The sequence below is a fragment of the Nicotiana sylvestris genome, chromosome 12 (genome assembly GCF_000393655.2).
Source record: "Nicotiana sylvestris chromosome 12, ASM39365v2, whole genome shotgun sequence".
NCBI lineage: Eukaryota > Viridiplantae > Streptophyta > Magnoliopsida > Solanales > Solanaceae > Nicotiana > Nicotiana sylvestris.
In genome coordinates, this window is record NC_091068.1 from 15,463,068 (window position 1) to 15,483,647 (window position 20,580).

The following is a 20,580-nucleotide window of genomic DNA, read 5'->3' on the forward strand; positions in this document are numbered from 1 at the left end:
GACTTAATAAGAAATTCGAAATCGCACTAAAAAGCCTCTCGGGGCCCATGTCTCGGAATCGGATAAAAGTCACAAAATATGAACACTCATTCACTCACGATCTCACTTGTACCAAAATCATCCAAATCCGATGTCAAAATCTCAATCAAAACCAAAAATCTTAATTAGTTGAAAAATTTCCAACCTTTTCCCCTAAATTTCTCACCCAAATTCCTTAATTTAACGATGAAACCAACTATAGATTAATAGAATACAACTAAAAATGAGTTAAGAATTATTACCCAAAAGTTCTCTCTGAAAAATACTTGAATTATCGCCTTAATCCGAGTTCTCAAAGTCCCAATTGAAAATGAGGAAAAACCCTCGAACTTGCCCTTTTCTGCCTAGCGATTTCGCATCTGCGGGCCTATGATCGCACCTGCGGAAATTCCATCGTAGGTGAGGAAATGACTTAAAAGGCTGGGACCGCTTCTGTGATTAAATGGGCCGCACCTGCGAGTTCACGCTTGCGGACATTGGTTCGCTTCTGTGGTCCTTCACTGCTCCTACGAGTCCCTAAGCGCATCTGCGGGCATCGCAGATGCGGCATTTCCCTCGCACTTGCGACCCCTGGCAACTCCTCATTTTTTTCGCTTCTGCACTTGCATCTCCGCACGTGCGATCCCGCACTTGCGGTCTTCCCACCGCAGGTGCGAAAACACCAGAAACTTCAGCCATTTGCATAAGTCCAAATTTTATTCCGTTAAGCACCCGAAACACACCCGAGGCCCCCGGGACCTCAACCAAAAATACTAACAAGTCCTAAAATACCATTCGAACTTAGTCAAGCGCTCAAATCACATGAAATAATGCTAAAAATACGAATCATCCTCCAATTCAAACTTAATGAACTTGAAACATCAAATTTCTACAATCGATGTCGAAACCTATCAAATAATGTCCGATTGGCCTCAAATTTTGCACACAAATCATGATCAACATTATGGACCTACTCCAACTTCCAGAATCGGAATCCGAGCCCGATATCAAAAATTCCACTACCGATCAAAATCTCCAAAAATTCGACTTTCGCCATTTCAAACCTAAATCAGCTACATGCCTCCAAAACACAATCCGAGCACGCCCCTAAGTCCAAAATCAACTAATAGAGCTAACGGAACCGATGGAACTCCATTCCGGAGTCGTCTTTCAACTACGGTCTAAATCCTAAAACTTAAGCTTCTGTTTTAGGGACCAAGTGTCCCAAAACACTCCGAATCAAAAACAAAACCTCCCGGCAAGTCACATAAGCAGAAAAAGATACAGGGGAAGCAGTTAATAAGGGATCGAGGCTATTATTCTCAAAACGACCGGCCGGGTCATTACACTTTTCTATTTATAAGATAAGAATTTTTGGTTTGATCAATTTTTTTAATTATTTTATCCTTAATTTTTTAATAATATTTAAAATATCCTAGATCACTTACAAAAATTCAAAAATAACTAAAATTATATCATATCCAAACACAATTCAGATTTTCAGAATTTTACAATTCTTATGTCCAAAACGCCCACTAAATTGATCATCTGAATTTGCAACTCAAAACAAAATCGGTGATGTAGTGAAATATCGGTTCAAGAAATATTTTTCTGAGTAAAATAATGGTTTCCACTCACAAATTTTTATTTTCACAAACATTTTTGCCAAATAAATTTATGTTCAAAAACTAGTTAAATTCTAAGTAGTAATTTGGGATGTAATACGATATATTTCGTGATCTGTACGTTGGCAATGTAGATTTGAGTGTAAATGATACCAGGTAGCTACTTTAATTTTAAATATGTTGTTTAAAATATATCCACCGTTTATAATGTATTTAAAGATTAACCTATTTCGCTCAAACTTCAGGACATGTCGTCCTAGAGTTTAAACCTCAAAATTCAAACTTCAGGACATCGTGTCCTGAAGTTCGAATCTTATGTCATGAATTTTAAATTAGTGTCACGAATCTTATGTCAAAAATTCAGGACGCTAAGTCCTGAATTTTCAAATTCAGGATACTAAATCCTGAATTTCCAAATTTAAAATACTTAGTCCTGAAGTTTGGGTGAATTGATTAATCTTTGAATATATTTTACATAGCAGACTAAAAAGTGGTTATTGATGTAGTTCACCCTAAATTTGAAGCTCAATTGTTTGAGATGGCCTACCTTCATAACGTATTGCCATAAGTAAGTACGGAGCTCAAAAAAGAAATGACGGACTTTTATTGTAGTATATGGCAAAAGTAGGGCTGTTCAAATCGAATCGAAAATCATACCAAATTGAAAAATCAAATTAAATCGATTAAAAAAATTTAACTAGGTTTGGTTTGATTTAATTTGGTATTGAGTAAAAAATTCGAACCAAACTGACATATAAATTTATAATATATATATATATATATATATATATATATATATATATATATATATATATATTGAATTTTCTTTAAAAAAATGTTAAAATATTTGGGATCTTCTCATCTGTTAACCTTGAAAGCGTACATTAAAGAAAATTATTATTAGACGACTAAGAAAATAACTATCACGTGTTACTTAAAAAAAAATCTTCGATTAGAATATTTTAATAGATCATGTGTTTGTAAATTTTTTCAATATTTATTAAATACATATCCACTTATCAAAACTTTATCTATAACTTTAACAAAGTAAGATCGGAATAATATTCATGTAACAAGAAAAACCTGAAAATCCGAAAAACCCGACAAAACCGAACCAATCCAAATCAATATAGTCGCTTGGTTTGGTTTTGATAAAAACCGAACCAACCCGGTCCATGTAAACCCCTAGACAAAAATGTCCTTAAGAATTCTCAGGTCTTAAATCAAAGGCGGGTGCAACATATTAATGCGAGGTTCATCTGAACCCATTATTTCCGGTACGAAGTATAAATTTATGCGTAAAATTATTTATAATTACAACAAATATTAGCTTTAAACCTATAACTTTAAAAATATAATAAATTCGATATTAAAAATATAATAGATTCGATATTAAGAATAAATTCTAGATCCGACTCTGATCTTAATTAGTTACAGCTTCCATAAATTCTGAATCATTCTCCATTGCTTGCAAAGTCTTGGGTAAACAGCAGATTTCAATATCTACACTCCCTTCTTCTACCCCAGGAAATAAAGTAATTTTCCCATCACTTTTATTGGCCATTCCACTCCTAACTGCAACTGGTTTTCCCCAACCAAAATCAGTATTATAAATATTATGCCTTGGAGAACTACTAATAGCCAATTTACTCCCCACAAATAATGTACTCTTAGAAAATAAAACTGGATTTTCTGCCCATTCTTTATAGATTTTAACCACTTCTTCAGAATTTTGTGAATTAACCACTTTGTTCAATTCCATTGCTGCCCATCCTAATCCATTTTCTAGTAGCTCCCCTGCAGTTGTCTTTACTCGCTTAACATGAATTGCATTTCCAAAATACACTTCTGGAAGAGGAGGGTTTAGCCGTGATCTTGTACCTGTTGAAAATATAATTAAGTAATTAAATGTGCGCTTTACATAACAGTTTAAGGTTTTAAATATGAAGGTCGCATAACTTAATATTGTATCAGAAAAAGTAACGGCATAGACATAATCAAATAGAATTTTCGCGTACTTGACCATAGAAAAAGAATCAGGACGCAATGAGATGTGTTGAAGACATAATTAGTATAGTGTAATAATTATTCCCTCTTATCCTATTTTATGTCAGATCCTAAGCCAAGGGTCTTTCATAATAACTTTTCTGTCTCTTTGAAGGTAGAGGTTAAGTCTGCGCATACACTATTCCTCCCCGCATACACCACTTATGAGATTACACTGAGTTTGTTGCTGTTGTAGTTGTTGTTGTATCCCATTTTATGTCATAATGTTTGACTGAGCAAGAAATTTTAAAAAAAAAATTAAAACTTGTGATTTAAAATAAATCATAGATATTTATGGGATAAATAATCTCATTAAAGGTAGAATGAAAAATTAAAAATAAAATAATTTTTAAATTCAAAAATATATCATTCTTTTTCGACAACATAAAAAAGAAGGAACAATTAAGTTTTTAGATACGATGATGGTTACACTATTCAAACAGAATAGATATATGGCAAATATTACTTTTAGCTCACGGCCGAAACTAGTTATATTCGATAGCTACAAAAATGCATATATATATATATATATATAAATCCATTTAGCAAAAAAGAGAGCATATATTATTATAAAAATATAAATACAATATTAATATACCAAAATAGCCCTAAAATATTAAACGGAAGACTTCACAGGGAAAGGACATAACTACAATTATCTATTTTTTGGACTACAGTACCTTCTATGCTAATTTTAATATTTAAGACTTTAAAATTCATAAAATTTTATCTATTAAATTCTTATTAAAAGGATGTAGGGAGGTTTAACAAAATTAGTTTTATAAGAATCCTCTGTATTGGCAATACATTATCACTCCATAATGTCCAATACCAAGAAAATATAAAAGTAATATTAATTGAACTGCATAAAGAGTTGAAATTGAGAAAAAATAACCATGATAATATAATTTTACATTATATTTAAACTATTTTTCTAACCAAATAATATTTTTTATTAATTTTTCGTGTACTATTAAAAAATACTCAATTATTAAACAACAACTAAGAAAATATTTAAGAATATAAATGTGAGAGAGAGTGAAAGAAAAAAATGATTGGTAAGAGACAATACCAATAATGATTCTACAGACATAAATATCTAAAAGTGAAACGTCATATCAAATTTTTTACTCTTTGAAAATAAAATTTATGGTGGATAAAATTATAATTAAGATTAATTATTCAAAATAAGAGATGAACTAATATTAAGATTTGAATCAACATAGAATAATTTTTTTTATGTTAAAATCAAATAATTATTTCTTTTAATTAATTATTTAGCAAGAGAATCGAATTCAATTATTTTTTAAATTTATCATATCAGTAAAATTCTTATTCAAGTTAAAAAATATCTTAGAGTATATAAATTTATTCCATAGAAAAGAGCGTGAAAACACAAAGTAAAAAGGTTAATATAATATTAAGAATCAAAATGATATACAAGTGTCTGAGGAAGCTCAATCAAAGCTAAATCCTAAACAAGAACAAGCTTTCAAGACTATATGATAAAGAGTCGACTATGCTATAATGAGATTATTCTTTGTAGATGCCTCCGATAGAATCGAAATAATATTTCTATATCATGCATTATTTGCAAATATTATATCAAAGAGGTATGGCACTGTTAGCAATAATAACAAGTGGTGTACCAATAATGATTTTATTATGAGTCCACCTACTTTAGACTTGATATAGCTCTTCAAACAACTTAATTATAATCATCACATATATATCAAAGCAGGGTAATAGTACTAAATGTATGAGGAAGGCAAAATTAATAATATGGGATAGAAGCACTTATGTCTTTAGTATTAAACGATCGAAATAATTGCCCGAAGTTCTAGAGATATATTTGATATTAATGAACCGTTTAGTGGAAATTAATGGCTTGAGAAGTAATTTATGTCAAGTACTACCAGTAGTTCCAAAATCGACAAAACGGAGACTATAAAAACTAGCTTGCCAAAGTTATACTTCTGGTCTCAAATGAAAAAGATTCAACTGACAATAAATATAAAAGTAAAAACAGATCCAGTGTTCAGTGTCTTCTTGCTTCGTGTCACAAACAAAGAAGAGTATCTAATAAAAGATGATTTGGTTCTTTCTGAACACTTGGTTATCAATCTCACAAGTAATAATAGTGCATTTAATTAGAGAAATATTTATATCATTAGATTAAAACGCAATTTGTGCAAATCGCATGATAGAATTTAAAAATATATCTTAGCTAGCAGAAATGAATATGTTGATCAACTAAATAAAATGTTAATTGCAAAATTTTATATTAAAAATAATTTTTTTTTGTTTTTGATTCAGCAGAAAATGATATCAATAATTACTACCAAGAGAATACTTAAATACTTGAATACTAAATGGCCTTCTACCTTACGTGTTTGTTGTCAAGTTTATTATTTCCTACATATGTTAGTGTCACCATATATATAATAGACTAAGTTAAAATTGATCTTCCGTTGTATATAGGTTGATTTTGAAGAAAAATATGTCTGTTATGCTACTGAAAAACTTAGATACGCTGAATAACTTATGTAATAACACACAAATGGTATATAGAAGTTTTGACAATAACGTCAAACATGTAAAAATTATGATACTGGTCAATGTGCTTCTAAGTATATTCTTATCCCCGAATTCAGCTTCCGTCTGTCGAAACTATGGAATATCCTTTTAAATTTGTCTGAAATAATTATTACTATGTGTATGTTTTGCAAATATAATAAATAAATCATAAGGACAAACATCCTAAATATTGGACTATATTTACTGTGAAAACTGTATGTTGCACTTTCAAGAGGGATATCAAGATCGACAACAAGAGTTTTGGTTAAGACAGAGCAACTAAAGCATTAGGAGGAAACATACACAAAAAAATATTGTCCACAAAGAATTGTTCGTTAAGATATCATCACATTAAATACCTTTAAACTATAATACATAATTATCTAACTAACATGACAAAATTTGATCATTTGTTTAAGTTTTGATGATGTTTTTTTTATTTTTAAATTCATGTATTATGCTAAGTTAATAATTTTTTTTTGGCATTTAGATGATTGTTGTATTATTATACATAAAATTTCTCTCAATAATTAAATTTTATTGTTTCTTCATATAAATAAATATTTAAATCATCATATGTCATTATTAACATGCGACGCACGTTCATAGATACTAGTTATTATAAAAGCATGAATAAAATGTCGGTTTACAAAAATAACCTTACAATATTAAGTATAATAACTCATAATAAAAGGACATAACTGGAGTTCTAGATATTAACCTTATAATCATATTAGTTTTAGGACATAATACCACACTTTAATATTTAGCACTTTAAAATTAACTAAATTTTGTTTATTAAATCTTTCCTTATTGAACTAGGTAAGAATTAAATAAAAACATTAAATTTAACCTTGTATTGGAAGAACTTAAGAGAGAATAGTCTAAATACGTATGGAAAGTCTTTGAAAAAATTTGGAGTTAAAAAATTCGAAAGATTATAAACTCAAGAGTCCACTTTGACTCAACGTTTTAGAAACTAATAATAGTGTGTATATATATATAAGGAGGTAATATATATATATATATATATATATATATATATATATACATATATTACCTTCTTTATTTATATTAGAATTTGAAGGAATATTTTTTTTACTGTGAACAAAATGCAGTTGCTTCATAAAAATTGTAGTTGCATTTTATGTCGATTTTAAAGATTAGTTTTAAAATTATTTTATTCTATTTGTTGTTTGATCTTCATGATTTTCTATTATTAATTATTTAAATAGAATCAACATTTAACATTAGAGAAAATTTTATTTACTTTTCATCTCATAAATCAAACATGTTGTTTAGTAAAATTTACATGAGTTTTCAACATTGTATAGTTATTGATGGGGTACACAATGCACATACCAAGATTAATCTATCCTTACTTATCTCTATTTTCATGTATTTTAAAATATAGTAAGTAAATAAAAAAAATTAAAAATTACATCATGACTCAAAGCTAATATCATGTCCTAATGATAAATAACCTAACTTGTCGGTTTACAAAAATAACCTTATAATATTAAGTATAATAACTCATAATAAAAAGACATAACCGAAATTCTAGATATTAACATAATAATTCTATTAGTTTTAGGACATAATACTACACGTTGGAATCTTATTAATATAATTACTTCAGGATGTCTAATTCATATAAAATTAAACAAGTAAATATCTTTAGTTATGTAATCCTATTACTTTTAGGATATATTTCTTAAAAATTCCTATTACTAATTTAATTTGAAAATGTATTATAATGTCCTATTACTAACTTAGTTTGAGAATGTATTATATTGTCCAAATTCATTTAGAAAAAAGAGAGTCTATATTATTATAAAAGCATAAATACAATACTAATATACCAACGTAGCCCTAAAATATTAATGGAAGAACTCATAGGGAAAGGACATAACTACAATAACTTATTTTTGGGACTATAATACCCTTTTTTTTTTGGTAATTAAAAGTTTTATTTACCAAGTAATATTTACACAGCATCTCTCTCTTAAGCCTGATCTGGACATCAGTCCCAGATTCAGCTTATCTTCTTAGTAGTGTTCCTTCTATCTACTATACTATTTATAAAACAATAGGATAGTAGTTTAACGCTAATAATCTTCCCTTCAGTCTATGCTTCATACCCCCTCGATAGTGAATTTCTTGAGCTAGTTGTCTAGTAATTGCTTCAGCACTCCTTTGTCTTGCTTGAAATATTCGCTCATTCCTCTCTTGCCATATGCAGTATATGCTCCCAGCTAGAACCATTCTATATACTTCTACTTTACAATTCTTCCCTTTGCATTCCCTTTCAGCCCATTCCAGTTCTTGTCCCCAGGTCATCACTTGCCTCTTTATTCCTTGCCATTCTAACATTGTTGTCCATACTTGTGCTGAAAATGAACATTTAAAGAATAAATGTTCAATAGTTTCTTCTTCACTGTTACATAGTGCACAAGTTGTATCTTCCAGTAGACCCATCTCACTAATCTTTCTCTTGTTAATAGTCTTCTGTCAGCAGCCAGATATAATGTGAATGTCCATTTAGGCAATCCAACATTATTGCATGTCATCCTCCTCCATGATACCTTTGTGAAGTCTCCTCTAAGCTTCAAGTAAATATCCTTAATTGAGAATTTGTCCATTTGCCGTACCTCTTCTTCTGAGTACCCTGCTTCCTCAAAGTATTTCTTTGCTTTAATTATTTTTTGGATCACCCATGATGCTTGTTTTGGTTGCTCACCCCAAGTAGTGTATCTCTTATAGTACAGGTGCACCCATTGTATCCACATTTTATCTTTCTTCTTACTTAGACTCCACAACAGCTTGCATATGGCTGCTTTATTCCATATGCCTATGTCCAATATATTCAATCCCTCTGCTGTTTTTGGCCAGCATAGTCTATCCCAAGCCAATAGAGCTTTTTTTGTGACCTCCACCCCTCCAGTCCATAGAAACCTTCTGCATATACTTTCTATCAATTGGATCATTTTCTTAGGCAGCATGAACACTTGTGACCAGAATACTTGCATGGAAAATAGCACATTCTTAAGTAGTTGAATTCTTCCTGCATATGACAGGAATCTGGCAGTCCATGATTGAATCCTCCCTAACATCTTTTCAATCAGTGGTTGACATTGCACCAATGATAGCCTTTTGGTACTTAGTGGCACTCCCAGATACCTCACTGGTAGTGACCTTTTAGAGAAATCTAATTCTTGTAATATCTCTTGTTGTATCTCCTGTCTGACTCCCTCAAAGAAGATGGAACTCTTATCAGCATTTGCAACTAAACCAGAAGCTTGGGAAAAGGCTTGAAAGCATTGGTAGAGTAGTTGCACATACATAGTATCACCTCTAGAAAACAACAGGAGGTCATCAGCAAAGCTAAGCTATACTATGCTCATTTTAGTACACTTAGGATAGTAATTAAAGTTTGGATTCCTCTTTAGCGTCTTCAGTAATCTGGTCAAGAATTCCATAGCCAATACAAATAAGTATGGAGAAAGGGGATCACCTTGCCTCAATCCCTTCTTTGCTTGGAATGGAGTTGTATGTTGCCCATTGATAATGATGGAATAAGACACACTTCTAACACATTTCATAATCCATTGGACAAATCTTCCAGGCATTTGCAAACTTTGTAGAACTTGCTCCATGTAGTCCCATTCAATAGAATCATAAGCCTTCTTCATATCAACTTTCAGCATACACCTTGGGGATATAACTTTTCTGCCATACCCTTTGACTAGTTCATGACTTAATATGATGTTATCGTCTATCAATCTTTCCGGTACAAATGCAGACTGATTCCTGTCCACTATATCATTCATTATCCCTTGTAGCCTGTTTGTTAGCACCTTAGATATAATTTTATAAAGGATAGTACAACATGATATTGGCCTATTCAGTGATTCTGGCTGGATTTTTTACCTTTGGCACAAGTGTGACTGTTGTGCAGTTGATAGGTTGATAGAGCTGATCATTTGTAAAGAACTCCATCACTGCCTCTGTAACCTTGTCTCCAATCACAGACCATGCCTTCTTGAAGAATAGGGCATTGAAACCATCACAACCAGGTGCTTTGTTGTCATTAATACCAAGCAATGCCTGAAATACTTCCTCTTTAGATACATTTTTCACTAACTGAATCTGTTGCTGTCTGTTCACCAAAGCTCCATCCCTCATCACCATTGGATTAATACCTAGCAGGTTCCTAGCTGATGATCCCAGTAGCTTCTTGTAAAAGCCAAGCACTTCCTCTTCAACCTCTTGCTTAGTTTGCACCATCTCTCAATTGTCCCATATTAAACTCTTTATTTTATTTTGAGAGTACCTGCTCTTCGTGTTTGCAAAAAAATAAGCTATATTAGCATCACCTAATTTCAACTAGTGTACTCTAGATTTTTGTTTTATGATACTTTCTCTCTCTTCCACCCCAAGCCATTTCTCTAGTTGAGCCTTTGTGTTCTTTTCATCTATTATCACATCTTCTTGTCCAGGGTCTCTCATTTGCTCATGTAGTTCACTGAGATGTTGTCTGCACTGTTGTATCTTGTCCCCTATTGCATTATACTCTGCTCTATTCAGACTTTTCATAGCTTGCTTCATTTGTTTCCATACATCCCTCATGATATTCCTCTCATTTCTCTTTTGCTATGCTTCTTTAACTTTTACCAGAAACTCTTTATGCTCAGCAAGATAGTTTAGGAATTTAAAAGGCCTTGGACCTTTATCCTCAGTATCTTCAAAACTCATACACAGAGGAGAATGGTCAGAACAACCTGGATCCATTACCCTTACTTCTAAATGTGGCATGTGCATCATCCATTCAGCATTCCGCAAGGCTCTATCTGTTCTGTTGTATGTGTGTCCATTTGTCCATGTGAAGTTCCTTCCAGTAGTTCTGATTTTTGTCAAATTATTATGCTCAATGAAATCATTGAAGTCCCTAGTCTCAGATTCTTGGACAGGGCTCCCAATTGGTCTATCCTCCCCTGCTCTAATGGTATTGTAGTCTCCCATTACCACATGGTCCCTGCTGTACATTTCTCCAATTATTCAAATCACTCCATAAGCCTCTCCTTTATTCTACTGTATGAAGCCCATACTGTAGTAAAGTTAAATCTTATGCTCATACTCTATAGTGTGAATGTATTGGGAGGAATTCTCCAACTGCACACAGTCTATTTCACTGATGTCCCAGAGAATCCAAATTCTTCCTCTATTAATATACTCATAATTGGTAATACAAGCCCAACCTGGAGTGATTCTCCTTATTATTTGTAATGCCTTTTGCTCCTTTATTTTGTGTTCTAATAGTACTATCATTTTTACTCTATTACTTCTTATGAACCTCTCGACCTCTTTCTGCCTAGGGATCTTGTTCATATCCCTAATGTTCCATGTAGTAAGCATCATACATGGATAAATAGAGATTGTGGCCCCCTTCTACTTCTTCTTGACTCCTTTGACTACTTGTGCCCTCTCCCATTTGTCTGTGATAGGTCAGCTGGAATCCAGATTCTGCCAGTATGTTGAAACCATTTATCATGCTAATGGTTCCACCATCTGGCTTCTCCCTGCTTCTAATCACTGATTTCCCTGTAGCTTTTTTCCATACTTGTTTCTGCTCTCTTGTATCTAGTATCATCTCACAAGTACTTTTTTCCTCATTAAGCATAGTCTTACTGTTATTAGTTACTATGTTTTGCTGATTCCCCTTATCATTCTGATTCACTTTGGGCTGCCATTCTTGCTTCTGCTTCTGCTGGTTTGTTTTGGCTTTATGTGCTGGTTGTTCTTTGTGACATTGGTGCCCTACTTGCATGCAAGTATGACAAAATTTAGGAACGCAGTCATATGTCACCTCTTGCATAAATTCCCTTCCATTAGGATCTGTTACTTTTTGGGAGAGCTTTAGTTACATCCATTTCAATTAGTACTCTAGCATAGGAAATTCGATCCAACTGAGTGGTACATGCATCTGCATATAGAAGAATCCTTAATCCACTACTTATCCTGCTCAGTGATTTTGCTCCCCAGCAATTGAGAGGAAGTTTAGGGTACTTAACCCATATTGGAATAATCTGCAACACTTTCTTGTTAAAATCAACTTCAGCTGACCATACTCTCATGATAATTGGTTTGTTATTCAGCATATGGGGACCAGAATACAGAACTTCATCCCTGTCGCTAATAGAGTTAAATCTTACAACAAAATATCCATCATTATGCAGATAGACTTTTGGCTTTGTTGTAAAATTTCACGTTGATGCTATGAATCGCTCCATAGCTCCTATAGTTGGTGCGCCTCCAACTACATAGAGTATCAGCGCTTGTTTCCATTTCTGGACTATAATACCTTCTATGCTAATTTGTAATATTTAATATTTTAAAATTAATAAAATTTGGTATATTAAATACTTACTAAAAATATGTAGGAAGGTTTAATAAAATCAATTTCATAAGAATCATACATATTAGCAATACATTATCACTCCATAATGTCCAATACCAAAAAAAAAATTAATATTAAATGGACCGCATAAAGTATTGAAATTGAGGGGGGAAATACCCCCACGGTAATATATTTTTATATTATATTTGAACTATATTCCTACTCAAATAATATATTCTTTTTGTCAATTTTTCGTGTAATATTAAAAAATACCCAATTATTAAACAACAACTAAGAAAATATTTAAGAATATAAATGTGTGAGAAAGAGAAAAAAATGGTTGGTAAGAGTCAATACTACTAATGATTCTACAAACATAAGGATCTAAAAGTGAAATGTCATATCAATATTTTATTCTTTGAAAATAAAATTTATGGTGGATAAATTAAGATAAATATTCAAAACAAGAGATAAACTAATATTAAGATCTGAATCAACATAGAATAAATTAATTTTTATGTTAAAACTAAATAATTAAATCTTTTAATTTTATTTAGCAAGAGAATCCAATTCAATTATTTTTTAAATTCATCATATGAGTAAAATTCTCATTTAAGTTAAAAAAATCTTAGGGTACATAAATTTATTTCATAAAAAAGTGTTAGAACATAAAGTAAAAATGTTAGTATATTATTAAGAATCAAAATGCTATACAAGTGACTAAAGAAGCACAATCAAAGCTAAATCCAAAAAAAGAACAAGCTTTTAGGACTATATTATAAAGAGTCGACTATGCTATAATGAGAATATTCTTTGTAGATACCTCCGACGGAATTGAAATAATATTCTATGTCATGCATTACTTGCAAATATCATATCAAGATGCATGACATTGTTAGTAATAATAGTAAGTGGTGTACCAACGATTTTATTGTGAGATCACCCACTTTAGATTTGGTATACCTATTCAAATAACTTAAATAACCATTACAAATATATCAAAGCAGAGCAATGATGCTAACCAACAAAGATTTTATTGTGAGATCACCCACTTTAGATTTGATATACCTCTTCAAACAACGTAAATAACCATCACAAATATATCAATCAGAGCAAAGATGCTAAATTTATAAGGAAAGCAAAATTGATAATTTGGGATGAAGTACTTATGGCTAAATGTAAAACGATATCGAAATAATTGCCCAGAGTTTTAGAGATATATTGGATATTAATGAACTGTTTGATAGAAAATTAATGGTTTGGGAGGTAATATATGTCAAGTACTACCAGCAGTTCCAAAATCGATAAAAGAAGAGACTATAAAAGCTAGCTTGGCAAAGTTATATTTCTGGTCTCAAATTAAAAAGATTCAACTAACAAGAAATATAAAGCAAGAACAGATCCAGTATTCAGTCTCTTCTCATTTCGTTTCAGAAACGAAGATGAGCATTCAATAAAAGATGATTTGGGTCTTCATGAACACTTGGTTATCAATCTTAATGGTAATAGTAGTGCATTTAATAAGAGAAATATTTCTATCATTAGATTAAAACGCAATTTGTGCAAATCGCATGATAGAATTAAAAAGATATCTTAGCTAGTAGAAATGAATATGTTGATCGACTAAATAAAAAGTTGATTGCAAAATTTATAGTAAAATAAAATATTTTTCCGTTTCTGACTTAGAAGAAAATGATACTAATAATTACTACCAAGAAGAATACTTAAATACTTTAATACCAAATGGCCTTCTACCATACTTGTTTGTTGTCAAGTTTATTATTTCTTATGTATGTTAGTGTCACCGTACATATAATAGACTAAATTAAAATTGATCTTCCATTGTATATATGTTGATTTGGAAGAAAATATTATCTGTCATACTACTGAAAAACTTAGATACGCCGAATAGCTTATGTAATAGCACACAAATGGTATATAGAAGTTTTGACAATAACGGCATACATGCAAAAATTATGATAATGGTCAATGTGCTTCTAAGTATATTTTTATCCCTGAATTCAACTTTCGTCTTTCGAAACTAAGGAATATCCTTTTAAATTTGTGTGAAAATAATTTTAGTATGTTTCTATTTTGCAAATATAATAAATAAAGCACAAGGACAAACATCCTAAATAATGGACTATATTTACCGCAATATGTTTTCTTGCACAAATAACTGTATGTTTCAAGAGGGATATCAAAATCGACAACAAAAGTTCAGGTTAAAGCAGAGCAACTGAAGCACTAGGAGGAAACATACACAAAAAATATTGTCCACAAAGAAGTGTTGGTTAAGATACCATCACAATAAATACTTTTAAACTATAATACATAATTATCTAACTAACATGACAAAATTGATCATTTGTATAAGTTTTGATCATGTCTTTTTATTTTTAAATTCATGTATTATGTTAATGTAATAATATTTTTCGGCATTTAGATAATTGTTATATTATTATATTATTGTTCCTTTATATAAATAAATGTTTAAATCATAACGTGTCATTATTAACGTGTAACGCACGTTGATATATATATATATATATATAATATTATTTTTCTATAGATTAGTAATAAGTAGTGAGTTCAAGTTTCACTGCCACTCAAACAAAAATTGACGTGCTTGATTAAAGACAAAAATGTGGACCCCACGAGCATTATTGAAGGCATAATCTATACTATATTAAAAGCACGAAAGCCCTTAGCGAAATGTCGTTCGCCTTTTTTACCTTTTAAAATTGGAGTTCACACTAGACAAAATAATCATTTAATTATTCTCCTGATATTTTGTTCTTTGAAATTGACTAAAATTTTTGTTATTAAACTATTTTCCATTGAACTAGGTAGGAAACCCTAAAATTTAGGACTTTAAAGTCAATTAAAGCTTTACCTAACTTAAATATTTTCCTTATTTGAATTATATATGTAACATAATTATAATTCTTACATGTTGCTTTCGTGGATATATATTCTGTGAAAAAAAAGTAAATAACGTGTGTTTTAAATAAAATTAAAGTAAACAACTGATCCATCAATTTTATGCCTAATATTTAAAAAGGCACGTAAGAAATAGAGCATTTAAGTCATAGTTTTGATTTTTAAAAAATGAAAACATTAATGATAATTCATATTAAGGTGGCATGAATTTAGACTTTAAAAGGCAATTGTGACATTCTATTTTCTTTTAACAATAAGGACGTAGAATTTGAAATATACTTACAAGTTTTGTCTATTTTTATTGTCTAAATATTAAGAAATAATCAAATGATAATCTTTTTTAAATGTGACATTATTTTAAATGGTAGAATAAGTTGATCAATATATATTTTGTACACAAAAATAGGAATAGAAAAAAAATATATATATGTAATTGGTCGCGAGTAAAAGTACTTTAGAAAGAAATTATAGGTAAAATAAGATAATAATTGAGCAAAAAAAAATAATATAAAAATTGTTAATAATAATCGAGTTCGGATGCCTATATGATTATTAAGTTATCAATAGAATAAGGTTACAACTTTAGCAGTACCGTAAAATGAGTAAAGATAAAAAAAATTAATTGTTGGTAAACTATCTTACATAAAAATTTTAATAAGTAACATGAAATATACATGCAATGTATGTACCCAAGTCCTCAAGTAAAGTTGAATAATTTTTTTGTCTTTCAATCAAACGCTACTCCTATAACTTTTTTTGTACAATAAAGCAAGCAAGAGAAACAACTGAAGGAAGAACTATTAGACTAGATCAAACTCCTAAGCAAGAACTACTCTTAATTTTATATAATAACATAAACATATTTTTGAATATTATTTATTTTATTTATAAAATTTTATTTTTCATTAACACTAGGTGCGCGTATGCTAAAACTAGTTAAATTAAAATATACTAACCTATGATAAGGCCGATAACGACTTCCTCCTTAGCATCCAGCTTACGACAACGAGTCACAGATCTCCATAGATGAGCCAAGAAAGCTTGCAAAGAAGAAATAGATTTAGTCTCCATTTCAGAATTGGCTTTTCCTTTGAGTTTAGCTATACTTTCTTTACTAAGATGAAAAATCCTTTCCTTCAAATGTGGAATTTCAAAGACTTCAAACAATTTCTCATCGTCTAGCTTTAATGGAAGATGAATTGGAAGATTCATATTCTCTGGAAACCAACGGTTTGAAACTGGAATCTTGGAAATTATTTCATACCCACGAGAAATTTCAGACCAAGAATTGAAAAAATGCCAAAAACAAGTCCCATCTCCTAAGCTATGATTCATAGCGCAACCAATAAAATACCCATCGATTAGTTCTGTTACTTGAACGCCAAGTAACGGTTTAGATACACATTCGAAATTGCGGACGTTATTGAGTGGGAAAAGTGTGTGAATAATAGGAGGTACGTGTACTGATTCAAGAATTGCAGATACAGTTAATAATGGAGCGACGGCGTGGGTGAATTCCACGCCGGCGTTATTACAGTCGATGACGATAGAAATTGTGTCGTCATCGGCGTTTTTAACGGTGGAGAAACGGCCGGATAATGGAGGAAAAAAGTTTAAGGTACGAGACAGGGATGTTTTTATGTGTTCAATGAATGATGTATTTTCTTTTGGTTTGTGAAAAAGGAGACCTTTTTGGATAGTGTCAAGAAGGAGGAATTGTAAATCCCATGGTGTCATTTCAATTTTAGAAATATTATTTTCTGAGTTTAATATATTTGATGTTGTTCCAACTAAAGAGGTGGAAATGATTTGAACTTCTTCCATTTTTAAGAAAAGCTCTCAGGAAGAAGGAGAGAAAGAGTTTGGGCCGAGAAGGATAAGAGATTTTTATGATTCGAAAGATAAGCAAGTAATACAAGCCAACGGTGTAGGAAAAGGGTTTATCCTATGTATACACTCACTGTGTATGAAAATTAATTTATATGCGTAGGTCACACGTTCGAGTCGTAATATCAGGATTATCTACATTAGTACTCATAATATTAGATAAAAAACCTTACATTGAAGAGTGGGATTCAGGTTTGTCGCTATACGGCAGAGTAAGATCCACTCCACGGCACAAGATTTTATAGCAAAATTCCCTTTTTGTTGTAGTTAGTGGTGTATAAATTAAACCGACAAATCGCACCAATCCGATAATTTGAGTCAAATCGGAAAAAAAAAACTCGATTATGATTTGGTTGAATTTGGTTTGGTATTGGAAAAAAAACTCATAATACAAAGGGAGTGTTTCTTTTGGACGACTAACTTCACTAACTTGGTATTGATTCGAACGAGAAACCTATGTTAAAGAGTTTTTGGGGTGCAAGGATAATGTATAATTTTACTAGTTCTTTGATTAAGATGACTTATAATAACATGTGATAGTTTGTAAAAAAAATATATAACACTTTATAATAAGTCTAAATTGTAATAATTTATTATAACAAGTTAAACTATAAAAAATATAAAAATGATCAATTAAATTGTCAGTATATACTTAAGTTAAATTTATTTTCTAGATGTGACGACCCGGCCAGTCGTCTCATGAGTTACCGCTCTGTTTCCCCCATTTCAGCTTCTTTACGCTTCGTTATCCGTGTTTTATGTGATGGAGTTGATTAGTTCGAGTTCGGAGAGGATTTGGTAAGAAATGAAACACTTAGTCTCTTTTAAGAAGGCTTAAGTTGGAAAAGTTAACCGGATGTTGACTTATGTGTTAGAAGGCTCGGAAGTGAATTTCGATAGTTCGGTTAGCTTCGGGAGGTGATTTGTGACCTAGGAGCGCGATCGGAATGGGTTTTGGAGTTGTAGAGAAAATTTAGGCTTGAATTGGCGAAATTAATATTTCGGCAAATTCCGGTTGATAGGCGAGATTTTGATATTGGGGTCGGAATAGAATTCCGAGAGTTGCAGTAGCTTTATTTTGTCATTTGGGATGTGTGTGCAAAATTTCAGGTCATTCAGACGAGATTTGATAGACCTTTTGATCGAAAACATAATTTAAGAATTCTTGGAGTTCTTAGGCTTGAATCCTATGTTGAATTGGTGATTTGATGTTGTTGTGAGCGTTCCGAAGTTTTGAGCAAGTCTGAACGATGTCATGGGATGTGTTGGTGCAATTGGTTCGAAGTTCTGGGAGTTCCGGGTAGGTTCCGGGATGTTTTACTGCAAAATTCATAGTTGTAGCAGGTCTATATGGGTTGCAGGCCCCAGAACTCACTCACACGGTCCGCACAAAAATAAGTGCGCCCGCGTTGAGTGTTGTGCGGACTGCACAAAAGCGGGCGCGGGCGCGGTAGGCGTCGCTCGGACCTCACAAAAGTGGGCGCGGCCGCGGTAGCTGAAACCTGAGGGGTACCTATAAATACGAGGTTTTGGGTTTTATTTAATATTTTGACCTAGAGAGCTCGGATTTTGGCGATTTTTTGAAGGTTTTTCAAGAAATTCATCGGGGTAAGTGATTTTAACTCAGATTTGGCTAGAATACATGAATCTATCACTGAATTCATCATTTAATTCGTGATTTGAGATGGAATTTGGGAAGAAAATTATGAAACATTTCAAAAATGTAAAATGATGATTTGAAGGACCAAATGGTATCGAAATTGGATAATTTTGGTATGGTTAGACTCGTGAGGGTATGAGGATTCTGAAAATGTAAATTTTACCCGATTCCGAGACGTGGGCCCGGGGCTCGGGTTTTGCTAATTTCGAGATTTTTGATATTTTTCGAATGTTTTTGCTTGGGCTTTGTTCCCTTAGCATATTGTGACGTATTCGTTCTGATTTTGGATAGATTCGATGCGCGTGGAGGCCAATTCGAGGGGCAAAGGCGTCGCGAGCTAGAGAATTAGCCAGTTCGAGGTGAGTAATGGTTGTAAATGATGTCCTGAGGGTTTGAAACCCCGGATTGCACAACGTAGTGCTATATTGAGGCAAGATACGCGCTGGATGATGAGCGTGGGGTCTTTCACTACTAGGGATTGTGACGTGGTCCATCCCGATTGATGATTTTACTGAATATTTGACTGAAATTCATTTGTTATCATCATGATTTGGGTTTATTGACATATTTTGGTTTTGTGCCAACTATTTGAACCCTTCGAGGATTTTTATCACTGTTTTCCTCACTGCTTGACTTATTATTTGAACTCAGTCCTATTGATATCTATTGTTTTACAAACTCAGCCACTTTTACTCAGATTTGAAACTTAAATGATATTTCTACATCATGTGTTTGGGCTGAGAACTACTGTTTTACTAATGCCCAAGGGGCTTGTGATGATTTTGGACTGAGTGAGGCCGAGGGCCATATGTGAGGATATGTTGAGTGATATGAGGCCGAGGGCCTGAGATACTTTATATGCCACGCGGTGGCTTGAGTGATGTGAGGATATGCTGAGTGATGATGCCACGAGGTGGCTTGATATAGCGCTTGGGCCGTAAGGGGCCCCTCCGGAGTCTGCACACCCATAGTGAGCGCGGGTACCCATTGTTCTGAGTGATTGATGTTATGCCCGAGGGGCTGATATGAGTGATTGTGAGGTAGCCCGAGGGGCTGATACTATTCCGAGAGTGAACCCGAGGGGCTGATACTGTACTGAGAGTGAGCCCGAGGGCTGATACTATGCTGAGCGATTGATACTGTGCCCGAGGGACGGATTTCTACTTGTTATTTACCTGTTAAATTACCTGTTTTACTTGTTTTAAAAGGGGATATCATTTGATTCTTCACTGATTTACTGCTTTAAGTGATTTTACTGCTTAATATGGAATTGTTTTGTGTCTTTACGTGTTTTCATACTTTCAGCCATTATTTATAATTGTTACTCACTGAGTCGGAGTACTCACATTACTCCCTGCACCATGTGTGCAGATTCAGGCATCGCAGAGTCCGCTCCTGAGTGCTGATTTCTCCCAGTCCAGGCAGTG

General features: G+C 32.3%; 1 protein-coding gene across 1 annotated transcript; it reads right to left on the bottom strand.

Moving 5' to 3' along the window:
- Positions 1-2,883: 2,883 nt before the first annotated feature.
- Positions 2,884-17,514, bottom strand: LOC104231474 (uncharacterized acetyltransferase At3g50280-like). The gene is made up of 2 exons (XM_009784479.2): positions 16,563-17,514; positions 2,884-3,524 (listed from the first exon to the last, which is right to left on the bottom strand). Exons 1-2 carry the CDS (start codon positions 17,428-17,430, stop codon positions 3,067-3,069), a joined length of 1,326 nt encoding a protein of 441 aa, XP_009782781.1. The 5' UTR covers positions 17,431-17,514; the 3' UTR covers positions 2,884-3,066.
- Between the last annotated feature and the right edge of the window lie 3,066 nt (positions 17,515-20,580).